The sequence below is a fragment of the Rhinolophus hipposideros genome, assembly GCF_964194185.1.
Source record: "Rhinolophus hipposideros genome assembly, chromosome: 4".
Taxonomy (NCBI): domain Eukaryota; kingdom Metazoa; phylum Chordata; class Mammalia; order Chiroptera; family Rhinolophidae; genus Rhinolophus; species Rhinolophus hipposideros.
In genome coordinates this window covers 51,735,722-51,754,268 of record NC_138050.1, presented here as the reverse complement: position 1 = coordinate 51,754,268, position 18,547 = coordinate 51,735,722, and the positions used below count along the sequence as shown (strand labels likewise).

Here is an 18,547-nt window from a genome sequence, read left to right as displayed (position 1 = left end):
TGACTTAAATCCTTAGATTGCCTAATCAACCGGTCTTTGGTCAGGCTGGTCATGAATCAGGGTTATTTAGCAGTATATGAATAGTTTTATTAGAGGAGCAAAGAGAGAATGGAGTCAGAGTCTTCTCTGTTAAGAACTGTTTCTACTCTAAATTGACATTTATCCTATTTTTTAAATGAAGATCATGCTTCAATCAGGGGATCTTAATGGCACTGTTAACAGTTTGGACACGATTATTCTCGGTGGTGGGGCTGTCCTGTACATGGTGGGATCTTAGCAGCACCCCTGCCCTCCACCCAACAAATGCCAGCACCACCACCTTTAACATCATGACAAACAAAACTGTCTCCAGACATTGTCAAGTGTCCCTTGGGGGGCAGAATCACCTAGGGGAGAACCTTGCCTTAAACTAATACAGTGTTTAATAATACACGAGTTGGTTTCTAATAACATTTGGGCTAAACCTCTGAAGACCTATTTTGTAGTATCTGTGTGACAGCTTGCAAAGCAAAGGCTATATTTTTATCCCAAAACTCATGGACAGAATGACCTCAGAAAGGGCAAGAAAACTTTTTAAAAAATAAAAACTTGTCCTGTGTGGAAGAGCTTGCTCAGTCATTGCAACCACGTGCTCACCCATAAAGGCACTTGTGCCCCTAAGGGTGCTGAACTGATTCTGTGCCTGCAATGACCTCTCATGGTTTCAACAGGAACAGGTACAGAATGATCTGCTTTCGAGTCAGAGCACTGTTTTTTACCATGCTGAGCTCCCCTGGACAGAGTTACATCTAAACGCCTATCAGATGCCCAAGGTCCATTGCGTGCCCAGCTCTGTCAAGGGTTTTACATGTCTTCGGTGGCTGTCATCTGGCAAGATCAGTCACCACATACCCATTTCACAAATGAGGAAGCTGAGGCACAGGGACAATAAGCAACTTGCCTAAAGTCAACCAGCTAGTAAGTGGTAGAGCTGGGATTTAAACCCAATCCAAAGCCAGTGAATTCTGTCCACACCGCCACCCTTAGCAACCAGCAGGAGAACAATTCCTCCCTCCAGCTGCTGGGCGTTCTTTTTATGGGGTCGTTTTTTCTTTCTCCTCTAGGTCATAATGCTGAGCTCAGTACCAGAATTACACGGTTACATCGACAAGTCCCAGTTGACCGAGGACCTGGGTGGGACCCTGGATTACTGCCACACCAGGTGGTTGTGTCACCGCACGGTGAGTCTTTCCGGCACTCTCTGGTGGGGGTTGTGGTTCTTAATAATCCCTAATTTACCAGAATTGTTTTTGCGTTTCGATGCTGCCTTTTTCAAAGACATGTTCATGTTAACCCAAGTTTTCTCCCCAAGAATGAGAAGATGGTCTCAGTGGACCTTAGTCATCCAAAGAAATAACATGAGTAATAAATTTGGGAGTGGCTTTCTCCAGGCTCAGAGACAGAAAAGAAAGAGAAACCCCATATTGTAGTTTGCAGCACTCACACCTCTCTTAACAAGGAGAGAGACCTCAAGCATAGAATGACTCTAGGTGATGAAAGCGTATGTAAAGAGTGTCTGGTATGTTTCTGAAGAAGTCGTGAGGCTAAGAAACCAGTGGGAAGGTATTTATTTTATGTAGATCGGGCTTGCTGTGGCCCTGTCCCCTCTGAAGATGCCCCGACTGGTCCTTGGTGGTGCTTTTCAGGCAGCAGGAGGGTGTGGTGCATACAGTTTGGTGATGGAGTTTTCCCTCTTCCCAAGGCAATCGAAAGTTTCGCCCTCATGGTCAAACAGACGGCTCAGATGCTGCAGTCCTTTGGGACCGAGCTGGCCGAAACGGAACTGCCCAATGATGTCCAATCGACAAGCTCGGTGCTCTGCGCACACATGGAGAAGAAGGACAAAGCGAAGGTATGTGCGGCTTCTGGGGGGTGGCTTCCGTCCCGCCTGCAAGACGGTGGGGGAGAAAGCCAATGTCGGCATTAGGTAAGACAGAATTGAAGAGGCCTCAAAGATGCCTTTTGATGCTAATGAGTTGGGGAACCTCTGTGATGAGAACTGAAACACGTTCCTTTTTAGAAGCAGTGTAAGGAATACTACCAGTATAAACACAGACACCTCGCGGTTGGCTTGAGTAACTTGTGGAAGCTGACTAACGCAGGCATCGCAGGCGGCTTCTCGCTGAACAAACTCCCGAGCTGTCTGGATTGCAAGGCCCTCCATCTAGGTGTTTCTGTTGTTATTAGTAGACCAAAAAAGGATTTCTACCCCTGGGATCCCGTAGACAGCAGGCAGAGACAGGGGGACTGACTCGGAGAGGTTGAAATTCATAAAGTAGTCACTGTACTCCTGGAGGTACTATCACTCCCTGGATAAATGTGTTCAGACGGAGCGGTGCTCCCTGGGTCTGTCGCACCCCTGGCCCAATCTGCATGGCACAGGTTTTGAATAAGCAGTGTCTGTGACCCGCCGGTGGTCCTCAGGCACTGCCTCCCACCCACGCCAAGAGAACCCCTCCCTCCCTTTTGCTCCTGGCAATGAGGACAGCTGCAGAAGCAGGCATATAGCGGTCTGGTGTCCTGTTACTGTCTTACTTTATCCTGCTGCCCCTGAGTGACCCGTAACCCTAGCTCTGCCCTGGTCACAGGGAAAGGAGTCTCCCCAACACCTGTCTTCCTTCCCCAGTTCTAAGTGGAACATAGATGCAAAAGGTCAGCACAGAGGGCCTAGGAAGATTTCACTCTGGCTGGTGCTGTGCCCACCTTGCTCATCGTCACAATCCCATTCCCCTCGCAGGGGGGATGCCCATGAAGCCCACCTCTGTCTCCGACCTGGACAGCATCCCGGGGTGTGGGTGGACCTGGGGTGAGAGGTGCTGTCATCTTCCCGCAGGAGGACATGAGGTTGGCCCTGGACGAGGGGCAGAGCATCCTGGAGAGCATACGAGAACCTCTAGTCAAGAGCCCAGAGCAGAGCCTAAACCAGGACCAGCTGGACAATCAGACCACCGTGCAGAGGTGAGGGCCTCGGGCTGCTGGGGTAGGGGGGTGCATTTCAGGTGCTTGGTCTCTGCAGAAACGAGAGGCCGTGGGCTGAGGACAGAGTGACAGACAAGCAGGAGCAGGAGGTCCCACCCCAACTGGCTTGTCACCTCTCTGAGCCTCCATTTCCTCATTCGAAAGAGAAGCAAGCAGAACTCAGGGTCCTTACCACTGAAATGTTTTTCTTCCAAATCCCAAATAAAGCAGCTTATCTGGGCAGGAAGGTTTCTTAGAGCAATCACTCTTTTTTTCACAAGCATGGAGGAGACATTTAAGGGAGAACAGTGGTGACTTGTTCAAGCTTGTAGAGCTTCAGCACTCACTCACGTCCCTATCCACACAATGGGGCTAACCTGAGCACGTCTTACAGGATGGGTGTGGGATCAAATCAGTTCACACTTATCCAGCACAGTGGGCTCTTATCTTATCCAGCACTTATCTTAACCCACTTATCCAGCACAGTGTCTGGCACATACAGGTTCTCAGGTTTGGGAAAGGTGACAGTAAATGGGGGCCTGCAGCTCTTCACCCACATGTGCATTGTGGTAGCTTGCTGCTTCCTTTACCCCTGACTCAAAGTTATAAATAATAAGCCCAAACCTTTACGATCTTGACCTTTTAAAAATTAACAAGCTGCCCTCCCCAAGAGGCTGTATCAGTACGTCCCAGCGTGATGAGGCCTGGTGAGGCAGGGAAACAGACTACAGTTATGCCTCTGATATGCCTCTCCCTCTCATGTTAATGGGACCTAAAGAAACGCCACCTGCAAATCCTGTGCTGCAGTGCCTGTGATAAGAGGAGGTGAGGGTCTTGGGAAGGCTGCGTGAAGACAGAGCCCCACCCCACTTCGTGTTGCAGGGGGTGATTCTTCACACACCGCCACATGCTACTCCCACACACAGCACAGGTTCCTCTCTCCCTTCCTAGGCTCCTGGCCCAGCTAAATGAAACCGAGGCTGCCTTTGATGAGTTTTGGGCAAAACATCAGCAAAAACTGGAACAGTGTCTGCAGCTGCGGCATTTCGAGCAGGATTTTCGAGAGGTGAGTGGCCCAGAGCATGCAGAGAACCTGTAGGTGGGCACCTGGCATTCTGGGTGCAGGAAGCCAGTATGTGGCCGGATGACCCCAGTGCTAAAAACCAAGTTACCCAGTGGACTATGGCTCAATGCAGAATAGTCTCGATAAGCCATATGGAGCTGCAAGATCAAGCTGAACTAAACCTTGAACTATGTGATTGAGGAGTAAATCATTATATACAAAAGGTTATGTACAATCTGTTCCTTGGCATGTTTGTCTTCTGCATTATTTGTCAATTAGCCAAGGAGCCTTTGTTCTCCCTTTATGGTCATTTGTATGTTCTTTCCTCCAACGTGTGCCTACTATGTGCCTGGCATGGGCCCTGGGTATACAAAAATAAAAGATACGGTCCGTCCTTGGATTCAGTATGACAGGGCTATATTGAAGGTATGCGCCATTATTGTGTTAGAGCCTTGGAGATGGCCACGTCACCAGAAGCCTGGTAATCATTTATTTATGTGGAATACATACACTGAGACTTCCCTGGGGTCTACCCCTGGTGCTGGGCAACGTAGACCTCATGACAACACTTGTCCTGTCCTCAGAACACTTCTCTCTGGTCAAGAAGGAGGAATCATAAATACATGGAAATAAGTGACCACACTGAGTTCAGTGTGCGAGGTAGCATCTACGTGCCAGGTGAGGAGGACCAGTGAACAGTCCTGAGGGGGCCATCCTCCAGTTCGAGGCCTCCGCAAAGAGTCATGAGTATCACCTTTTGGAAAAGGTGGGCTCTAGTTCAGCAGCCTTCATTGAGCACTGTTAAGGAGGGGCACGGGATCCAGCTCGGGAGACAAGGTGAAGCAGCCTCCCTGACTCAGACCAGAGAAGTAACGCCAGCTCGCCAGTGTGACCAACACACCCTGGGAGCATCTGGAAAGGATGGTCATTTCTTACTTTGGGGACTGAGGAAGGTTCTTCAGACAATCAAATGTTTTATTTGGGGAGCATTGTAGATTCAAGTGCAGTTGTAAGAAATAATTCAGCGAGATCCTACGTACCCTTCCCCTAGTTTCCCCCAGTGGTGAAGTCTTCCCAAACTAAAGCATAGCATCCCAGCTAGGGTAGTGACCATGACACAGTCAATGTACTGAATGTTCCATCACCACAAAGATCTCCTGTGTTTCCCTTTTATAGACACACCCCTCTCCCTCTCACCCCCACCCCTGAACCCCGGCAACCACTAATCTGGTCTCCATTTCCATAATATTGTCATTTCAAGCATGTTCTGTAAATGAAATCATACAGTACATAACCTTTTAGGATTAGTTCTTTACGCTCGGCATCATTCTCTGGAGATTCATCCCGGTTTTTGTATGCACCAACAGTTTGTTCCTTTTTATTCCTAAATAGTTAGTATGCGTGACATAGACATTCCACAGTTCAGCCATTCACCCACTGAAGACGAGCTGAGCTGTTTTCAGGTGTTTGCTATTATGAATAAAGCTATTATAAACATTCATGTAGAGATTTTTGTGTGAACATAAGTTGTCATGTCTTTGAGATACATATTCAGGAGTGCAATTGCTGGGTCAGATGGTAGTTGCATGTTTAGCTTTTTCAGAAAATGCCAAACTGTTTCCAGATGGCTGTCCCATTTAACATTCCCACCAGCAGTGTATCAGTGATCCAGCTTCCCCACATCCGTACCGGCCTTTGGTGTGGTATTTTTTATTTTATACACATATTCTGATGGGTGTGCAGTGATATCGCATTGGGGTTCTGTTTGGCATTTTCTAATGGCTAATGACCTTGAACATCTTTCCATGTGCTTATTTGTCATTAGTATGTCCTCTTCAGTGCAATGTCTCTATTTCTACTTCCCATTTTTCAGCTGGATTGTTTTGGCTTTTAGTTTTTGGCTGCTGCGTTTTGAGAGTTCTTTATATACTTTAGATACTAGTCCTTTGTGAGATTTGTGGTTTGGAAATATTTTCTTCCAGTCTGTCACTTGCCCTTGTATCCTCTTAACAAGGTTTTTCACAGAGCAAAGTTTTTTAATTTTTATGAAGTCCAGTTTATCAATTTTTCCTTTGAAGGATTGTACTTTCCTTTGAAGGAAAGTTTTTTAATTTTGATGAAGTCCAGTTTATCAGTTTTTCCTTTGAAGGGTTGTATTTTTGAAGGATTGATCTAAATCCTCGATCCAAAACATATTCTGCTAAGCTTTCTCTCCTAAAAGATTATAGTTTTACATTTAAAGCCATTGATCCATCTCAAGTTACTTTTTGTATAACGTGTGAGAATTAGGTCAAGTTTCATTTTTTAAGTCTCTACAGTTCCAGTTGCTCCTGTAGCATTTGTTGAAAAGGCCATCTTTCCTCCATTGGATTGCTTTTCCACTTTTGTCAAAACTCAGTTGGGCATATTTTTGGGAGTCTATTTCTGGGTCTGTGTTCTGTCCCTTCATCAACATCATACAGTCTTAATTACTAAAGCTATGTAATAAGTCTGGAAATCAGGTAGGTTAATTCCTCCCACTTTATTCTTCTTTTTCAAAATTGTTTCAGCTAGTCTAGTTCCTTAGCTTTTCCATGTAAATTTAAAATAATCTTGTCTGTATCTACAAAAAAATTGCTGGGATTTTGATAGGAATTATGTTAAACCTCTATTTGGAAGAGAATCAGCATCTTTACTAAGTTGAATTTTTCAATCAATAAACACAATATCTATCAACATTTATTTAGATTTTCTTTCAGCATACTCATTCAGTACATGTTTTGTTTGATTCATACTTACATGTTTCATTTTTAAGCAATTAGAAATGGTATTCTGTTTTCAGTTGTGGTGCCCATGTATTCATTGCTATATAGAGAAGTACAATTGATTTTTGTATATTTTTCTTGACTCCTGAAACCTTGCCGATCATATTTATTCTAGGAGTTGTTTTGTCTTTGGGATTTTCTACACAGATGATCAGGTCATAGGCAAATGGAAAGCTTGATTTCTTCCTTTTCCATCTTTATGCCTTTTGTTTGTTTATATTTTTATTTATTTTTATTTTTTTGCCTTATTGCACTGGTTAGAGCGCTACCACTTGAATAATAGTTGTGAGAGTAGACCTCTTTGTCTTGTTCCCAATCATATGGGGAAAGCATTGTTTTCACCAACAGTAGTATATATATAATGTTGCCGATAGGATTTTTGTAGATGCTCTTGCTGAGAGAGTTTTCCTCTAGTCCTGTTTTTCTGGACGTACGTCTGGATTTTCCCTCTCCTCCCTTCTATCTCGGTTTCGGTCCTGTCGCCATGTCCTCACTGCTCAGCGGTGGCTCTTCTGACATGGGCCCGACTCTCTCGCCCCACCTTCCCCTGTTTCAGGTCAAAGCTGCCTTAGATGTGTTGGCCCAGAAGATAGCGACCTTCACAGATGTGGGCAACAGCCTGGCACACGTGGAACACCTCCTGAAGGACCTTACCAGCTTTGAGGAGAAGTCCAGTGTAAGGACTGGGACGTGACTGGTATGGGCGGGAGACGGCCTGGAGAAACGGTACTCGTGGTGTCACCAAAGTTGCTTAGGAAGGCGCAGGAATTGAGCTTTCCTGCCACTCAAGCGAAGCCTCCAGCCCCAAATAATGTTGGCAGGTGGAGGGACCGCTGCCTGGTCCACCCCCACTGACCCTCACTCTCACATCCTACCCCCACAGCCACCCTCACCCCCACGCCCCACAGATCAGTCAGGAAATAATACCCTACTTGCTTGTAATGAGAATAAGCTGATCTGTGTTTCTGGGGCTGCTCTCTCTGCAGGTGGCCGTGGAACGGGCCCGCACCCTGTCCCTGGAAGGTGAGCAGCTCATTGACAACAAGCACTACGCCGTGGACTCCATCCGCCCCAAGTGCCATGAGCTCCAGCACCTCTGCGACCAGTTCGTGGCGGAGGTCAGGCAGAGGAGGGGGCTACTCCACAAGTCACTGGAGCTGCATGGTCTCCTGGAGGCGGTAGGACCCCCCAACCCCAATGCCCCTAATGGGCAGCCTGATTCTTGGTCCCAGGTGGCCAGCTCCCTTCACGTGGGGTGTACCACAGTCATAGATTAGAAAGTGGCCCACACCCTCCTGTCTGGACACCTTTCTTATGACCCAGATGGTCATGTCCTGGGCATAGTTGTCTGTATTCTAGAGTTCACTTGCAACAACTAACAATTTCTTTAAAAGGCCCAGACACTTACCCCGTAGCTAACTCACTGCACTTTGCCTCTCTGTGTGTGTGTGAATGAGTCCAGTCCTGGGCAGTTTGCTTGGCTTTTATACAACACTGCATTGCCTCCGAGAGACTCCTTTGGATATAACAGCAGAAGTAGGATGGTGCGGTGCTGCAGATATTCCCAAACGTATAGGGATCAGCAGACTGTATGTGAGACAGCTAACAGGCCCCAGCAAACAGAGCCAAGACACAGCTTCTAACAGTGCCATTCTCTCCCTCTGCCATGCTTCACGTGTCCAGTCCATGAAATGGTGCGATGAGGGGATTTACCTGCTGGCCTCACAGCCTGTGGACAAGTGCCAGTCCCAGGACGGGGCTGAGGCCGCCCTCCAAGAAATTGAGAAGTTTTTGGAGACCGGTGCAGAAAATAAGATCCAGGAGCTCAATAAAATTTACCAGGACTACGAACCCATCCTCACCCAAGATCTAATGGTATGCCAACTCGGGCTTTTCACCTGTAGCTCATCTGTCCTGAATGGCGGGGAGTTACTCCGATGATGTTCGAAAGAAGCATTTAATGAATTCTCAGACGATATTAGGCATTTGAGAGAAATGTCAAATTGGGGGTTATCTGGCTCAAGTTTTCTTTCAATGCAGAAATTATTTGTATGCCTCCTTTAAAAGGTTGTGTTCTTACCTCCTGCAGGATCACTCCCTGTGAGGGGTATGTTCTTGATGAAGTAGCCATTTCCATGGGCCCTGCTTCCTGCATGCTTCTCTCGATATTATGCTGAAATAGAACTCCTTCTCACTCTCGGCCAGCTGTTCTCAGCCCACCTCCTGGGGCAACCCACATGTGTACTTACAGCCCCTTCCATAGACGGCCTGTAGGTGCATGGAGAGGGCTGCATGTCCCTCCCTCCCAGCTGACTTTCCTCTGGGCATAGCATCCTTCATTCTGTAGTGGGGTTCCCCCCTCCCTCTCCATAGCGAGTGGAGCCGGTGCAGGATTGCTGCACTGGTGATAGGTGCTGCGTCACTAGCACTTAAAACAGAGTGTGAGTCTACACATGGTCTTTCTGTTTTTAAATTGGGGACGCCAACAATTATAAGGCACCTTGCTAACTAGTTCATCACACCCGTTCACCTCAGAAACACGTGCAGAAGGTCTTCCAAAAGCAAGAGAGCATGGAAGAGATGTTTCACCGAAGACAGGCAAGCCTGAAGAAGCTGGCAGCCAAGCAGACGAGGCCTGTGCAGCCAGTGGCCCCCCGGCCAGAGGCGCTCACAAAGTCCCCCTGCCCCTCCCCAGGTATGTGCAGGCACACCTTGTTCCTCCAGGGGACACCTCCTTCCTTTCCACAATGGGCCCACGTCCAGAAGCCATCACTAATTTTGTAAATAAAGTTTTTCAGCACTCAGTCTGCTTATTCATTTACTCTCATGATGCGGCTTCTGCACTGAGCACAGCAGAGCTGAGTGGTTGTGGCAAAGAGTGTGTGGCCCTTGGAACTGGAATATCGGTCGAGGGACTTTCCTGGTCCTGTGTACCCTGACTCCATTCTCTCCCCCTATCCATCTGTCCTCAGTGCTCCTGCCAAAGTAGTTTCTCTCACCCACCATTCCAACTTCAGCCCCAAAGCCTCTCTGGTATGTCCAATGCCTCAGCTGCCCACCAGGTACCACAGTCAGTCGGCTACAGCCCGTTACGTCTCCCCCAGCGAAGTCCTTCTTTAAGGCTGAGCCAGACACTGCACCATTTCCCAGTGACTCCTTCCTGTCCCCTCCCTGTCCCCAAACATTCCCACATCCAGCATGCAGAGTCTGAGAAGACATCATTCTCTGGTCCGTTTACAGGCCTCCTGGACCAGAGACATCCTGGTCACAAAGTACTTCCTTCAGTTGCCAGACGCCGTCCCCTAACCCCTTACACCCCCTTCCCTCCAGCATCCCCCACCCATGGGCTGGGAGCTGGGAGCCCCTCTGTGGATGTGAACTAACTCCAGCCTGTACCCCCTACCTCACCTCCTGACCCATCTTCTTGCTCTTCATTTATACTGTGCTTTCCTCATCCTTCTTTAGGCTGCTTGCTTTTTTTCTCTGAAAGTAAAAACAAAAAGAAATTCTGGTCACTCTGAACACATGCTTTTCCGCTGTCGATGCAGTAAAATGCAAAGTTGCACCCAGCTTTCTCCTCTTTTTTTCCAAACCAGGCATCCGGAGAGGTTCTGAGAACAACAGTTCTGAGGGCAACGCACTCCGTAGAGGGCCCTACAGGAGGGCCAAGGTGAGGCCCCACGAACTCCGCACTGCCCCAAGCCCCACTGCCTCCTGGTCACTTCACCCTCCCTGGCTGCCACCCAGCCCGGTTCTCCCCAGCCCCTCTCCCACATATGGACCAGTGAGCTGCATCCATCCTCCCCTCCTCATCCTGCAGGACCTCAGATTTCAGATCTGTTCCCAGGTGGGAAATGAGCTTGGACTCCCGGGTCTTAGGTCAGGATGTTTGGCTGTGCCTTCTTGTTTTGAAATCTCAATGCACTGCATGGTCTTCTCTCCCCAGAGTGAACTGAGTGAGAGCCGACAGGGCCGGAGCAGCTCCACGGGGGATGAGGAGGAGAGCCTGGCCATCTTGCGGAGGTGGGTGTGCTGCCTTTCCAGGCACCACTGAATGGCTCAGTTGAGACAGGTTAGTTAGCATGTTGTTAGGCAGACAGGAGGGTCCCTGGTGGAATAAACAAAAGACAGCCATATCCTAAAACTCCAGGTTCTGAAGTAACTCATTTACTCCAGGATAAAATATTAACAGAACCTTGAGGTTAATAAATTATCTCATAAATCCCTTTTGGCCGGACAAACGGAGCAGATCTGATAGATAGGAATGGATTATTTTGTTAATCCCTTCAGGATGGGCAAAAAAATAGACGAATTCCATTAAAAGGCGCCAGTTCCCCTTCCCCAAACAGGCAAGAGAAAGTATAACAGTAAGAGCTTTAGCCTCAGTTAGGGAACATCCCATTCGGGAACCCCCTCCCGCTCGGGAGGTGCATTTCTTTGATTTTTAATAAATCATCATCCTCTTACAATTCCTCGCCTCTCCTTGGTCCATGCTTCCATTCTTCGGTTTCACAAGACACGATCCCGGCACTCACTCACACAGAAAAATGCCCTACATCAGTACGACCCACCCAGATCTCAGCCTTTGGCCAGGATAGTCTGAATAAAAACGAGCCAAAGTTGGTGAAAAATTCCAGCCTCTACCCCAAAGCCACAAAGTGGGAGCAAAGCGGGCATCGTGAGGTCCACACACGTGCATGCATTGTGCAGTGTACAGACAGACGTGGCATTCTCATGTCCACTTGGCATGCCTACATCTGAAACCAAGGGAAATTTAGGTTTTCCTTAGAAAAGCCACATTTGCTCCTGGATCCTCAGGCAGGACTTCAGCGATTGGAAGTGGCTTGTATTCTCCTTTCTTCAAGCCCGGGTGAGAAGATAAGTGTGATTCAGCCCACCCAGGCCCTCTGTTCGCACATGCAGAATCAACCATGTAACCAACCATCCTCTGATCCAGCTTCCTGTCCCCTCCGTGGATTTGGTCCCTCCCACTGCTCAGGAGCCTTTCCAGCCCTTCCTGGTTCCGGGCTGGGCGTCACTTCTCTCTTCATCACCCCTCCTGCTCCCTGCTCTTCTCTCAAGCCCTCACCCTGGCTGGTGCTCTTCTTACCACACACCTAGACTGTTTCACAGCAGGTACCATGGGTGTCCTGCACAGTCCACCCTGGAATTGAGTCTGTCCCCAAACACAAATGCTTGATGAAGTCTGAACTCTGGACTTGACAGGAAAGGCACTTCCAACATCCTTCCCAGGCTTGGTGGTCACGTTCCCCATGGAACCCCAGCTTCCCTCCGAGCTGGGCCATTCATCTTTCTACAAAGGTAGCCTGCACCCTGTCACTTTCCTGTGTCTACGCACTCTGAGATCAGTACTCAGATTGCTGAGGGCCCGCTCACTGCTTGGACCTCAGCGCCCGCTCAGTCCCCCACCCGGGACATCCCCCACTCTGTGCTCACACTGTGATCTCTGCTCCCAGACAGCAGCACTCACCGCTAGCTTGTGGTGAGTGGGAGGCCCCAGGCCCCTGTCCCCCCACCAGCCCCTAGAGGAGCTTAGACTCTTTGAACACAGCCTAAGGCCTTGTTAAGTGCTGATAGTTGTTTTAGAACTGACCGTGCTCAATGGTCCCAACCCAGGAACAAGCCCCTGGGCTCTAGTGCCTGTGTATTAAAATGGGATGCGCAGTTGTAGGCACTTAAAAGGTGGTCCTCATCCATAAAAGGAGCTCTGAGCTGGTTTGCAAGCCCACACTCCTTCTGGGACTCCATAACATGACAGGCACTTAGTTCCACCCATTACCACTGCACCACACCATGTGCAAAAGGGTGGTGACGGCACAGGAGCAGTTAAAATGTTGCCTCCTGGGGGGATGCAGCCTTTCCCAGGCAAGGAGGGGCTCTTCCTGGGAGACAGACAAGGGCAGCTGGTAAAACAAACAAGGCTCAGTCTGCAGGGGTGAGGAGACTCAGAGCCGTGACCTGGAAGACAGGGAGGCTTGAGACATGCTTCAGGAATCAGGGCTCGTTTTGTGTAGATGGCCCCAAATCAGGGAAGCTGGGCAGGGAATCTGCTTCTACATAATAAGTTCGTGCAACCCATTCTCAGGCACGTGATGAACGAGCTTCTTGACACGGAACGGGTCTACGTGGAGGAGCTGCTCTGTGTCCTGGAGGTGAGCCTGCAGCTGGGGGGACAGCTGGGAGTGGGCCATGGGCTGGGCTTCCCCCACCCTCTGTGGTCTTGTGTCCACTGAAAAGCATGTGAATGAAGGTTTATGGCAGCTTTACTCATAACAAAACAACTCAAATATCCATCAGTGGGACAAGGAACAAGTAGATTTAGGTGGATTTGCACAGGGACAGTATTTACAGCAAAACAAAGAGCTGCTCCTGTATGGAACTATGCATGACCCTCAGGAGCATAATCATGAGCAGGAGAAATCAGAGAAGAGTGTGTGCAGTTCCAATACAGGAAGTCCAAGGCAAGCAGAGCCCGTCTGGGGCGGAGAGGCTGGAGTGCAGGCTGCAGGCTGGGTGGTGGGTGGTGGGTTTTTGCCTGAGAATGGCAGAAGCGCTTCTGGGTGCTGGAATATTCTACATCTTGGATGTCGGTTACAAGGGCGTAGACATATAAATAATTCATCAAGGTATGCACATAAGATTTGTCCACTTCATAGATGTTATGTCTGAATTTTGAAAAGGCTATAAAGGAGAAGGATAGAACCTCACCCACCCACCCCCCAAGAAAAAAAATGGTGCTGTTTGTAACTCATTCATATTTTGTGGTGCTTGTCCAGACAATCACTTTAGAAATGGTCACTGAGTAAGTACAAGATGTACTCACTTTCCAAAACCTAAGACAGCATCACCCACCCCGAGGGGCGCCCACTCGGGACTGTGGAGACTCGGCTGCTGTTAAAAGGGCCTGAAGGTCTGTCAGCAGCCCTTCACGATTTCCCTCCTGACTTCTCTCCTCTTCCACAGGGCTACGCTGCTGAGATGGATAATCCTCTAATGACGCATCTCATCTCAACAGGCCTTCAAAACAAGAAGGATGTTTTATTTGGAAACATGGAAGAAATTTACCACTTTCATAACAGGTGAGACCCTTCCTCTGATCACACTCAGTGATGTCTCGCCTCTAAAGCAGCCACCTATAAGGAGCTGAAACCAAAACAGCCCCTGGGCCATGCTGTGCTGGTGGAGAATATCCTGTCCTCCCTCTTTCAAGGGGGGATAAGCTTGCAGAGGGGCCACAGACCAAGCAGCAGTTTGATGGGATGTACCCGGGACAAGTTCTCTCCACCGAGGGTAGGTAGGATACAAATGGGCCGCCCCCCAGCAGTGGGGAGATGCCTCAGAGCTCTGACAGCATGACTGAGTGGGAGCAGCCTGCCCCTCCTGCCTCTCCCTGTCCTTCCGGTCCAGCAGAAGCCAGTCCCCACCCCACCTCCAAGTGTGTGCATTTGGCATATTGGGGTGGCACCTAAAGCCACGCCCCTTAGCAAGGCTGGTTTTGTTCCCAATCCCATTGTTGAAAAGGGTGGCAACACCAGCAGTTCCTTTCCGGCCTGTTCTCTCCCTGTGAGAGAGATTTGCAGCCTCCTTATGCTTTGGTCCTTCTGGGGCTGCTTACCCTCAGCTCCTCCTCGAAATTTGTGGGAGCTCATGGGAAAGGAGATGAGCAGGCAGACATAAATGTGAAGGGAGGTGAGCAGAGGATTTCAATGCCTGTGTGTCCTGGAAAGTGGCCAGCTGTGAGCCGACCCCTTCCCAGTGCTGTCCAGGGCCAGGGAGCCCAGCAGCTTGTGACTCGGGCCCCACCCGCCTCTGGACTTCAAAGGGCACTTGGGAATTCCGTCTCCCACTTGCTTTTGCCCCTCTGTCATTAGCGTCTCTCATCTGCCCATTGATAAAGGAGGCACCGGTTACAGCTGAACCCCACCTAGGAGCCTTCCCTGGGGAATTAAAATGAGTGGGTGGCCTGGTCCCTGGGCATGCTAGTGGCTCTGGCCAGCCTTTGGGCACTGGGCCCCTGGCTGCAGGACTCGTGTAGTGAACTGATCCCCAGGGAGCTTCCCTTCCCAGTGGGATTTACCCCATGGATGGATGCAAGTCAGAAACGTAGGGAAATTCAGCATATGACTCAGGAACAGTGCTGCATAAGGGAAGGTCCTGGGGGCAGAGCAGAACGTCTGCAGAAAACCGACAGAGCACATGGGTTGTAGGGGTTGGGATTCCAGAGCCTGGAGATGCTTCTGTCTGTCTGCCTTTGGACTCTTTGTACCATTTCTGTGCTGATAAAAGAGGAGCTATCCTAACTTCTGTGTGAATGCCAACGTCAGAAGCATAAAGAGATGCATGGAACCACGTCTATTTAAACCGGAGAGTTTGGTGCAGTCAGGACCCTGGGAGTGACAAGTGTGGACCGCAGGTTCCTGAAATCAGACTAGGTATTCTTACACACAAAACCTCCTGAACTGTCCAGAGTTAGGAATGAAAGTTGTCTGGAAAATAATAGCTATTAATTTGTTATAGATGCCATCTTATGCAGGTTGTTTATCATACGACCCTAATGCAAACTTTCTTTGTCTAGAATATTCCTGAGGGAGCTAGAAAACTACATAGACTGCCCAGAGCTGGTTGGAAGGTGTTTTCTAGAAAGGGTATGTGTTTTTTCAAATGTATACTTTCCCATGCCTTACTTCCTAAAATTACTATTACCTAAAATCATAACTTTAAATTTTATCACAGTCCCCATCTAACCAACTGAAATTACAAAGTACCAATGTTCCAAGTTTGGCTGAGATCACATGACACTTTTTGGTAGGGCTGAAAGAATACCATTTTTTCTAAAGCCCAATAGCTAATTCAAAAAAAGAGAAAAACTGTAAAATATAAACTTTGAGATATGCCCAAATTGTAAAGCATCCAAATTTGAATTACAAGTGTTAGATAAAGCTGAACTTTTCTCATGCTGGTATTTTGTTTTGTGTTTCATCTTGTCCTGGTTAAGATTCCCTCGCTGACTAGCTGACATTGGACAAGGCATCTGTGCTCGCTAACCCGTATTTATTTTTCTCCTCTTCGAAATGGTAGATGTCTGCCTCCTTCTAGGGCTGGACAATCAGCTAAATTAGGGGCACGGGATGAGGAGAAACTTAGGGCGCAGGGAAGGGCAGCCGGATGCAGGGGACCCCTGTCTTCTCCACAAAGTCCACACGGTCATCTTAGGTTGACCTCCGTAAACTGCTAGTTTAGCAATGTGGAAAGTGAAGCTTACTAACAGCAGTAAAACTAAGTCACTTTTATAAAATAACCTGGAGGCTGAGACTGGTATAATGAATTGGTATGAAGAGGCAGAAGGGAGGAAAAGGAGGAACAATATTGATGTTTTGACCCAGCCCGGCCATCGGTAATGCTTCCCAGTGCTGTTTGAGAACTGGGGAGGCGCAATCATGCTGTCAGTCAGTGAATCTCAAAGGGAGTCCCCTGGCCATCAGCATCAGCGTCTCCTGGGAACTTGTTATAATGCAAGTTCTCAGGTCCCACCCCAGACCTGCCGAATCCAAACCTCTGTGGGGGCAGCAGTCTGTTTTAACAAGCCTGCCTGTTCTCATGAACATGCGAATTTGAGTACCACTGTGTATGCCAAACTCTAGAGATTCTTTCTTTAGAAAGTCTGTGTTGGTTCCGTGTTTAGTTTTAGTCTGTTATTCCTACGGCAAAAGCCAGCTATATTGAGTTAATCTGTATAAAAGAGATATCAGGATTAATGCATCCCTGAGGCATGATGGAGGGGGTGAACAGGAATTCAGGAAGAGGTCAGACTGGTCCTGGAGGGGCCAGGGGACGGGGGCCAGGTGTCATGCGTCCTTCCACAGCAGGGCCAGCCCTGGGCGGTGTGACTCGGGAGTGGGATCAGCCCTCCATGAGCTGAAATGACGGTCGCCTTGGAGGCGCGCTGTGACATGGTCTCTGTCCTGGGTCCAGATGGAGGAGTTCCAGATCTATGAGAAGTACTGCCAAAACAAACCCCGCTCCGAGAGCCTGTGGAGACAGTGCTCCGACTGTCCATTTTTCCAGGTATGTTATGGAACCCTCTTTAGAGTATCCGCTCCTTTACTAATTGACTCTCAAACAAAGAATAATGAAAACTATCTAAACCAGAGGTTTTGGTGGTTGCAGGAATGCCAGAAGAAACTGGATCACAAGCTAAGTTTGGACTCCTACCTGCTAAAGCCAGTCCAAAGGATCACAAAGTACCAGCTGCTGCTCAAGGTGAGACACTGGCAGCCATGCCTGGCCGGCATCCCCTGGAACCCCGCTGCCAGCCTGGCTGCCCTGCGGCTGCCTCACTGTTATCACCCCCTCCTGGCCACGCACCCACCCAGTTTCAGCTGCTCCAGCCGTCCCTTAACACCTCGGTCTCTGAGTCACCTTCTTCCCGTCTCTGCAAGGGCCTGGCTCTTCACAGACCTTTGTGGAGAACCTGCTATGCACTGGCCATTGTTGGGGCAGGGACAGTCACATGCGCATACGGGCAGACCCCACCCCCCGGAGCACACGCTCAGAGGGTCTTCACACCCACACTAGGCTGTGCTCCCTCACCGGTCTTCCTGGCAAGGCCTCTCCTGTGTCCATTATCTCTGTGGGCCCAGCAGAGGCAGCTTCACGGGCCAGAGTGAGCAACTGAATGGATGTGAAGAGGGTGCCTGTAACAACAGTCAGATGTTCATTCGGGATGTCAGATTTGCAAGGAAGAAGGAACCAGTTTAGAAGTGGGGAGATATGAGACGGGGGGCTCAGTCTAAGTTTGCCAGGGTCAGAGCTACACGAGGGTGCTGACCCTGGTGGGGGTGCTTCAAAGGGCCTGCACTTGCTGAGCTTAGGTCAGTGTGCAGCTCAGGGGACATCCCCGACATGCAGCGTCCGGCTGTTGTGCGGTGGGATGCAGAGGCTTCGGGAAGTGAGAAGGCAGCTTCCTGAGCTGCTCTGAGGCCTGTGGCCCCTGGGAAGACCCCATGCCCCAGGAGGGTGTGTGTCCGTATATGTGTGTGTGTTCTTGTCCCTGCTGGTGACCACTGAGCGGGAAACCACATCATGTGTCCTGAGGGTCCATGTTCAGGGGCACCCATGGCCTGGGGACAGAGCACTGGGATTCCAGCAGCTTTCAAGGGAAGACTGGGGGTCCATGTCCAGATGTGTGTGTGAACCCATCCTCGTTCTCCCCCGACCCCCAGGAAATGTTGAAATACAGCAAGAGCTGCGAGGGGGCTGAGGATCTGCAGGAGGCGCTGAGCTCCATCCTGGGCATCCTCAAGGCCGTGAATGACTCCATGCACCTCATTGCTATCACAGGCTATGATGTAAGGAACACAGAGGGTGCTCCCACCTTTGTCCCCCAGCTTTCAGGTGGTGCAAACGAGCCTGCTTGGTGGGGGGATCTGACGGGCAGCAGGCTGGGACCGACCCATCGCCAGTGCAGAGCTATGCCCTTGAGCTTCCATGTGCGTGCATGTCACCTGGAATCCATTAAAACCCAGTCTGACTCAAGGGGTTGGGGCCGGCCTGCACGAGGGCTCGCCAACGGGTAGAGAAAACCAAGAAGTTTTCACCCCTTGGAGGTGCGTCTCTGAAGACCTCTTCATTCCTCGTCTTTTCCTGAGGTCAGCATCACTCG

General features: G+C 49.4%; 1 protein-coding gene across 11 annotated transcripts in view; it reads left to right on the top strand.

Moving 5' to 3' along the window:
- MCF2L (MCF.2 cell line derived transforming sequence like) overlaps positions 1-18,547 on the top strand; it is a 171,680-nt gene that overhangs the window by 140,492 nt on the left and 12,641 nt on the right. For all 11 annotated transcript variants that reach the window (XM_081046581.1, XM_081046578.1, XM_081046576.1 and 8 more), the window contains 16 exons: positions 1,104-1,220; positions 1,742-1,891; positions 2,873-2,997; positions 3,949-4,063; positions 7,421-7,540; positions 7,851-8,042; positions 8,548-8,739; positions 9,400-9,559; positions 10,461-10,534; positions 10,811-10,887; positions 12,971-13,037; positions 13,849-13,964; positions 15,461-15,530; positions 16,858-16,950; positions 17,053-17,145; positions 18,108-18,233. In XM_081046581.1, the coding sequence (XP_080902707.1) occupies positions 1,104-1,220; positions 1,742-1,891; positions 2,873-2,997; positions 3,949-4,063; positions 7,421-7,540; positions 7,851-8,042; positions 8,548-8,739; positions 9,400-9,559; positions 10,461-10,534; positions 10,811-10,887; positions 12,971-13,037; positions 13,849-13,964; positions 15,461-15,530; positions 16,858-16,950; positions 17,053-17,145; positions 18,108-18,233 (1,887 nt within the window). The remainder of the gene's footprint in view (positions 1-1,103; positions 1,221-1,741; positions 1,892-2,872; positions 2,998-3,948; positions 4,064-7,420; positions 7,541-7,850; positions 8,043-8,547; positions 8,740-9,399; positions 9,560-10,460; positions 10,535-10,810; positions 10,888-12,970; positions 13,038-13,848; positions 13,965-15,460; positions 15,531-16,857; positions 16,951-17,052; positions 17,146-18,107; positions 18,234-18,547) is intronic.